The sequence below is a fragment of the Aulostomus chinensis genome, chromosome 22 (genome assembly GCF_037954235.1).
Source record: "Aulostomus chinensis isolate RoL2024-O1b breed Wild chromosome 22, RoL_Achi_v1.0, whole genome shotgun sequence".
NCBI lineage: Eukaryota > Metazoa > Chordata > Actinopteri > Syngnathiformes > Aulostomidae > Aulostomus > Aulostomus chinensis.
The window spans coordinates 12,444,529-12,453,356 of record NC_141341.1 but is presented as its reverse complement, the minus strand read 5'-3'; the positions used below and the strand labels follow the sequence as shown (position 1 = coordinate 12,453,356).

General features: G+C 42.3%; 1 protein-coding gene across 1 annotated transcript; it reads right to left on the bottom strand.

Moving 5' to 3' along the window:
- Positions 1-5,794: 5,794 nt before the first annotated feature.
- Positions 5,795-8,546, bottom strand: smim13 (small integral membrane protein 13). The gene is made up of 2 exons (XM_086193223.1): positions 8,044-8,546; positions 5,795-6,991 (listed from the first exon to the last, which is right to left on the bottom strand). Exons 1-2 carry the CDS (start codon positions 8,117-8,119, stop codon positions 6,804-6,806), a joined length of 264 nt encoding a protein of 87 aa, XP_086049349.1. The 5' UTR covers positions 8,120-8,546; the 3' UTR covers positions 5,795-6,803.
- Between the last annotated feature and the right edge of the window lie 282 nt (positions 8,547-8,828).

Below are 8,828 nucleotides of genomic sequence, written 5' to 3'. Positions count from 1 at the left end.
CATAAATCAGTAATAGTTCAGAATATGAAGAAGTAACTTCATTGACAGTGAGCTAAGTTCCTGTGCATGGAAACTGAAGCGTAAGAGCGTCAGAAGCTGAAAATAGATGTTGAGATAATGAGCCTAAATTCAGTTCATGAGAAAATGGTCATTAAAATTAGGTGATGTGACAGGAAACTTGCAATGAAATATTTCATGTAAAAAAAAAAAAAAAGCTTCCATGTCAGCAACGACACGTAACAGCAACGAGTGGGGGAGTCTTTATTTATTATTAACTTATTCATTATTAACTTATTTTTTAAGGAATGAAACTAGCCGCAGCATTTATCCATTCATGTTGATCTACTGATTTTAAAATAAGGCAAAGTGAGAGATATACAATGATTATGTTGAGTAGCGAAATGGTTAGAAATACAAATTTAACATTCAAATTTTGATGTGAGCCAAAGGCTTAACTTCCTGGACCTCGATAGAGTTTCTTTATTTATTTAATTTCAAGTCCTACCTGATCAGTTATTTGTACCCTGTGACCTTAAAAGCGGGGAGTCACTTGAAGACGTGTCTGAGAGGATTTCTCTCTGAGCTGGACAGAGCCGCTGGATGCCAAGTTATTCTTCACCTAGCCTGTGGAACATTAGAAATGACAGCGAATAATGAGGACATGCTACATGACCTCTGGACCGTGAGAAACCTGTTTTTCTATCAGCTGCAACACATTCGCTCCGGTCCAAAGTGTAGTGAATTGATTGGAGAAAAAGAAAGTAGGCAAAAGAATGACAAGGTGTCTGCAGTTTTTGCAACCTTGACTCCAGCCTCTACGTATAAACCCATTCCGTTGTGTTCGCTGCTCTTGCTTCTTCACCAGCCCCCACTTTGTTTCATTAGAGTGAAATATGGAGTCTCCCCGTGGAGGAGCTGCTCTGGAGATCGATGGGACGGCCAGAAGAAGAGAAGTCCACGACTGCAGCGAGACTTTCTCCCCCCTCCGGCTCACAATCAGAAAATCTCATTAAAAAAACTTCCCAACTCACACAGCCTGGCACTTAGAAGCAATCTGTGTTTATTACCCGACATTCCTCTGTGTGCTCCCTGGGGAGAGGACAAAAGAAGGAATTTGCAATGCAACGACTTTTAAAAAGGGGTTTCCATTTAAGCAAGTTGGAGATAATCAGCAGCTGTCAGATCTATCTTAAAAGTCTCTTGGTGCTAATCTGCTTTACAAAGGCAGCAAAGAAATGAATGCAGAAGGAAGTTTAAGATTAAAGTCGAGTTTGAGTGTAAATAGAGAGATTAATTCCACCATGTATGCCGTCTACCGCCGAAGTCTCAATTCAGATTCAACATTTTCACTGTCTTTTTTCATGTCTGTTAGCATGCTGAAATTTGCTAATTAGCATAACACACCAAGTAGCTATGGCTGAAGCTCTTTGCAGCTGTCGGACTTCATATATAAATTCAAATATGATCTGAGTAGTTACAGTTGGTCGAATAACAAATGAATGAAGCCAGTTTCCATGAAGGTAGGATGAGAAGAAAGGACGTAAAGAAAGACTTGTGGTTTGGTGGCACAGAGCAAAATAAAGGTGGGGGGCATCCTTCGTTTTCATTCATATTTTTTTCTCACGGCATCTTGATCTCAATATAGAACATAAGTTTAAATCTGTCCACAGGCAGACACGTAAAAACCTGCCAAAGTACTGTGGTTATGCCCTCAAGAGTAGGTGTATGCAGGACTATCTTTTTCCATGATCACACACGCACAGACACACAGACACACACACACACACACACACACACAAACACACACACACACACAAACACAAGCACACAGACTCATAGGGTGAAAACAAAATTAGCCACATGATGTCATGACTGGTAAAAAAAATAAATAAGTAAAAAAATAACTAGCAATAATGAAGAAAATGTACCCTTTCAGTTTTGTTGGCCTTTTAAACTAATTTAATTAAAGCAGCTATTATGAATTTTCAGTGTGTTGACTTTGGCGACCCCTCTGGCTGAAAGAGGCAGTGTTAGCAACCCATCCATTAAAAGCATTTTGTTTTTTCTGGATTAAACACAGACCCATTTCATATATATATATATATATATATATATATATATATATATATATATATATATATATATATATATATATATATATATATAGTTTAACTGCTCTACATCACATAAATTAGTCAAAAGCTTATTCCTGACTTCTTTAGCTTTATTGGTTTGTGGAATAACGCCAGTGATGGGGTTCTTGCAATGTGGTCAACAGCTATGAAACAATACATTAAATGTTGCTGGATCGCTCTTCAGCGTATATATTTCTGCATTCAGCAGTTTTTGGGTTGTTTTTTTTTACTGTGTGGAACATTAATGATGGATCTCAGGACACATTGTGAATAAACAAGCGAGGAACAGCGTTTGGCTGCTGTGAACCAGGAGAGAACGAGGTGAATCATTGAGTTATTTTGGTCCTGGCAGCCAACACTCACCCACAGTCCTGGACTCAACAGCAGCAGAAGTGTGTGGTGTGTGTGTGTGTGTGTGTGTGTGTGTGTGTGTGTGTGTGTGTGTGTGTGTGTGTGTGTGTGTGCGCGTGCGTGCACGCGCATATTTGGTTGTCTCTGCTTTACCCCAGTAACACAACAAGGCAAGGTGCTGCAAACCCTACATTTTGTCCCTGGAGCAGTTGTCTCCTGCACACTCCCCGATGAGACACTGTCTAGTCAAGCCGAGAACCAGCCAACAGGTGTTGGACGGGGGCAATGGAAACTTACAGTGATGTAGAAGAGCAGCAGCCATCAAACTGTCAGCTGCTCACCTGTCTGCAGAGGGAACTAACAGCTACAGTAAATGTCACCAGAGAGGTCGAGTACAGCAGCAGCGGCAGCAGCAGCAGCAAGCGTCTGCCTGTGTATGTTCAGGGTTACAGGGGTACTGGAGAGTCGATGTCATTTCCGTGGCTTACCACAATCATTTCCTGTAAAGTATTTGCAGGCTCTGAAATTACAGCTTCTGTAAGCTCACCAGGGCCCAGCTGCAGACGGCACAGCCAGATCCGAGGAGGTGGCATCATTAGTGTGAACTAAAGATCATCATAAACTTTCAATCTGCACCACGAATTGTCCAGTGTTTTGTGTCAGACTCTCATTTCCGTCAATATTTTTCACAAAATTATATTTTTTAATAAAAAATAAAAGTGAAACCTACATTTTGAACACCTTCTATATATATTTTTAAATAAAGAGTCATGGATTCTCGTGACAAAATGTTACTGAAATAATTCAGATGACGCAATAAACAACAACTTCCTCTAAATGAAATGTGTTCAATCAATCTTCTTTGGCAGGAATCAGTACTATCAACATCTCACTTAAATCAGTTCTGTCACCAGACCTTCTAGTGTAGTCCTTTGTTCAACATTTGCCCCAACGGGCCACTAGGTGGTGCTGTGTGAAGTCAAAACAGTAGGTGTTTGGCTACAACCAGTCCTATTAAGAAATTTGGCTCTGTACTTACGCTTACCTGACCCGAATATCTCCTGAGACTCTCTGCAAAGTTTGGCGTCAAATGGCCACTAGATGGTGCTCTTTGCCAAAATAGAAAGTGCGAAACTTGGCTCAGTCGTTTTACCTCCCCACATAGCCTCTTAGTAACGTTTGTCACCAACTTGCCACTAGGTGGTACTATTTCACAAAAATTGGTAAACAGTGGTGCAGTGGTGAACACTGCCGCATCAAAGCAAGAAGGATCAAGTTTCGAGCTCCGGCTCCTGCACGCCTGCCTGCGTGGGTTCTCTCTGGTAGTCCAGCTTCCTCCCACAGTCCAAAGACATCAAGAGGGGACGAGGCTGATTGATACTCTAAATTGACCGTAGGTGTGACTGTGAGTGTGAATGGTTGTCTGTCTCTATGTGTTGGTCCTGTCATAGACTGGTGACTCGTCCAGGGCGAACCCCGACTCTCCCCTGAAGACAGCTGGGAGAGGCTCCAGCCCCCCCCCCCCCCCCCCCAACAGGATTAGTGGTAGAAAATGGATGGATGATATATATGCAAAATTTACTTTTTTCAGCCCCACTTAGGCTGAAGCTTTTGGGGGCCTGTAGGTCCAACTTGCATCATGTCCACAAGCCATAATAAAGTAGTGATGAAAACAGATTACGGTGTGTTAGCAGTAGGACTGCGTATATGACAGTACTAAAACCAGCATAACTCACTCAATAAATGTATATGACCTTCTGTTATTTTTTTAAAGCGCAAACGGACCAAAATTAAAGTACTATTACATTATTTTTAATCCTTGATTTAAAAAAGGACACACTGTTGCTGAGCTTGGTCTTGCAACACCAAGAGAGCCACATCTACCACGTTTCCCAGTTGAAAACTTGATTCATGAGGGAGGGTTTTAGGTCAGTGCAATGCTGCCACCTTGTGGCCAACATGTACGAGGGAGCTAAATAACTCCGGGGGGGGGGGGGGTCGAGATTCTTGAATGAGCCTGGGCAACAGTCGCTCAAGCCAAAATATGTCAGGGGGCCCTACCAGACAAATAGATTTATGTTTGTTTTTTTTCTTAGAAGTCCTATAGATGTTATACAAGATGTCACATAGAATTTTCTTTTCTGGTTGTTTGAGGACTTGTCGGCCCTAAACAGAGTTACAGTATGAGCTTAAAAAGAAAAACAAAAATGTCATGTCAGAACATCCACAGGTAACGACAGGCAGGCTTCAAGTCATTTTCTGTACGTCACACTTGTCCATCAAAAATAAAGTTTTTTTTTTAAGAACCTGAATGATCCAGTTTGACTTTGTAACATTTCATAAAATAAAATGTGGCAATAATTTGGCAGCAGGAAGCTGGAATCACTGATGTAGAGTCATCACTTTTACACCAGAGCACCATAACTGTTAGAGCCGGCTTTGCATGCAACAGCAGATCATGAGAAAGATAAGATGCGGTCTGATAAAGAGGAGCGGTGCTCAAACTGCTGCATCAATTTGAATTTTGGAGCCCTGCAGTCTGAGTGTGTGTGTTTTATTTATTCCACTTGAACATTTGTTTTCAGCTACCCTCACTGGTCCTGATGTGTGTGTGCTTGTATTCCTGTTCTTTCACTGGAGACGTTAAAAACTAGAAAGCCTATTGTCTCTACATCAAATAAAAGATACGGGTGTCGTGTGAAGTTTGTGTGTGATATCCTACAGAGATGACAAATCATTAGAAGACCAGATAAAAGAGCGTCTGCAAAATTATATTACCAGCAGTCGGGTTCCACTGCCAGTAACCAGACGTCATCACACAAATTTCCGTATTAATCACTTCCTCCATCAGAGGAAAAAAAAAAGTGGTTCGACTTGATTGACTCTAAAAGCCTGCATCTCATTGACGTCTAACTTGCTGTTTTCATCGGCGGCGAGGAATTGCAGTGCATTTCAGTTTGAGGGTCTGAGGTGACCAACGAGGTTCTGGACAGCTGTGTTGCTGTGTACGTATATATGAGCTGACCAAAGCACTCAGAGATCAAAGATGGACGACAGAATGGCCGAGATCAAAGTCAAGGAGGTTTTGTGCCCCACGGCCTGTGGTTCCCGCCCCTCAAACACGCAGCGATGCACTCGTGTGGAGAAAATGTCAGCAAATTTCCATATGGCATTTTCCATAACTTGGACATAGCTGGCAAATACAGTCATTTCCACTTGTCTGCAAAAAACTATAATTTGTGTTTTTAGTTCACGTAAATCATTGAAAACCTGATATAACGGTACAACAAACAGACAGAGCTGGACATGTTTATGGCATTTATTGAAGCGACTGCTCCACTGAAGCAAACTGATAAACAGGTGCAGGAGTTACGTAACCTGGAGGGAGACGGTTTTACATAAATAATGACGAGGCCCCTGGTCAGTTATGGTTTGCCGCACTACTGCAGGCTATAAGGATAAGAGGCTGTGTGACAAACAGTGGATGCCATCTAGACAGGCACTGGTACAGACAGAGGCACAGGGGGTGGGATGGGGGGGGGGGTGAAAGGGTGGGCGGGGCACTGGGTCCCGTCTTGATGCTCAAGGACATCAGCTAGCATTGTGTGTGGTGGCTTCTGAATGGCCAGAGCACAAACCACAGTCAGTTCCTTGAATTGTGCTCCAGACTCTTCAAGTATACGTTGATAAAAGGGTAAGAGAAAGGTTACAAGAAGAAAAAAAAAATCACATTTTACAACAAGCGGAACGACGTTCTTTGTCTTCTTCCTGGGCATCACGTTCTGGGTTACCACCTTCCACCCCATGGGTGGTAATCCATAAAACATATAAACAACCATCAAATGACAGCATTAACATTCCTTTCATTGCACTTTGTTATGTTTTCAACAAAATAAAGTTGTCAGGTGTACAAATGCGTTTCAGTTGTTTAAATTGTGCAGACAAGGTTTTTAAGAGTTATATGTCGCTAAAAGAAAACATGAGAGCTAATATACTGTTTCTCTTTGTGTGATGGAGCATCCTTGTTCTCCACACAGGAGGCAGGAAGCAGCTCGGCCGCTGGTAAACGCTGGTCATTACTGTAGTAGGATAATACGAGGACCGCGATGAAGCCCTGGACTCACTGCTCAGAAAACTGTTTAACATATAAACAGATGACATACAGAGATGATAGAGCTGAAAATGGCTTTTCCCTTTGAAACCAGGAGATCTGCCTGGTCAGATTAAAGTGTCCAGGTGAAGGGGCGGGGCCAAGTGTCCAGGAGGTCCTAGTGTAGTGTCGAGTGCATGGTTGCATGAGAGGGTCTGGATGATCTACTAAGTGCTCTCTGGAAAGGCAACTCTTTGGCGTGCAGTCCTGGGGCGACTTCGCAATGGGACATTAGCTGCACGTTCGTTCTTCGTTTCGGACGGTTGAGTTTCAGCCTGCGGAGTAGCAGCATCACCAACAAGTTCACGCAGGAATTTGAACTTGGACAAGAAGAGCTGCCAGACTACATACCAACCTGCAGGGCAAAGGAAGAAACACAGCAAGGTAAACACAAACATCAACACGCAGCTGCACAATGAAGTGAAATTTGGTTAGATCAGAATATGACCAACCACAAAAAATAATTCGCAGGAAGGCAATAACATTTCTGAAAGGTTACTTGTGTCAGAAAACTATTTTAATTAAATACAGTGGTGTTGCTGAGAAATCCTGCCTTCACATCACATTGTATTCTACAGCCATGAGGAAACATCTTTGATTCCGCTCCTACATCATCATTTTAATGGGTTCCTCAATGAAAATGAGACAATTGATGTAAAAATACCCTCTAATGTCACGATTCATGTTGGAATGTCAAAATATTCACAATAGGATATTTCTTCAAAATCATGCATCCCTACATAGATGGACCTCTTTAAAAACAATCCAGGTCTTAAAAGAAAAAACTTGATTGTCATTGGACTCCACAATATAACAAGCACGAGTGGTGCGTCTGTTCCTTGGAATATAACAACTAAGACCATGGCGGTGATGACATTATCAGGTGTGTGTACCAGGAATGAGCGCCACAACAGATAGTAAGATACATTTAACTTTACAAATTCTTGTTCAACTTTATATTTAAAAAAAACATACTTCCAAGTAAAAGGCCCATCATGACAAATATAACAAGCATGTAAATGATTCATTTTATCCCCAGGGCCTCCGGACAGGTCAGTCGTGGTATTCTGGAGGAGAAGGAGCTGACTCAGCCTCGGCACATTATATTAATAGAAACTAATCAGGACGTCCACAAGTGTCAGTGACTCGCACATTTTTTTCTGTGTGTTCTCAAGTTGAGTATAAACGTCATTTAGTTTGACATATTCAGCTGCCGAGTTGTCACTTTAAGACAGTGCACCCGTTTACAGAACCTTGAAGCTAATTTACCGGCCGCGTCTTCACCCGCACATAAAGCCGGTTGGCCTCAACGTCCCAAAACCCGACAACAGATAAAAGTACAAAATGGCTCAGGCAGTTAGCGAGTTATGTAAGTAACTTATCGAGGTTATTATCTTGGAAACTCACCACACAGCATGAAGACCAGCGCACAGACCAGTGTAGCCACAATGACCAGCAGTGTGAGCCCGACACTTTGCCACATTTTAGCTGGAGGACACTTGATAGCAACAAGGAGGCGGATAGGGGCTTACTTTTTGCTGAACACCATACAAAACGAGCTAACGTTAGCTTAGCCGCCTGGCAGCTCAGTTACACAGCTAGCCGAGACGAGAGAGAGAGAAACAAACAGCAGCGCATTGCAAAATCACGCCAGTTTGTTTGCTAGCGTGTGGTTAGCTTGCTAGCTAGCTGTTTGGTTGACAACCGGTGTAGCGGTTTAACGAACAGTCCTCAGGCCCGGCAGCCGTGCAACAGTCGCTAACCGTGGCGGGCCACAGCAGGGTGAATTCCCTCTAATTTGCGCTACATAACTGCTCTATGTTTTTGCTCGCTCCCAGACGATTCTAGGCAGCGGTACAGCTAGTAACTGGGTTAAGATTAGCGTCAAGAACGACACAATAAAATTGCGCATGCGCTTAAACCGCTTTACTTCTGGGTAAGGTAGTTCCTTGAAACAGTCTTTCAGATAATCAGTATCATTATCCCAATCCTCACATTTTTTATGTGTTTAATAATTATTATTGGTACTAGATACTAACACTAGAACTAGTTCTATGATTCGCGGTACTTGATGTCAAATTAAAGTGTCGATCTTTTAAGCAAACGGGACAAATGTCTAACATTTCCTGACCTCAGAGTGTCTGATGATAATTATGGGGTCTGTAATAAAAAAGAATATCTCGGACATGACA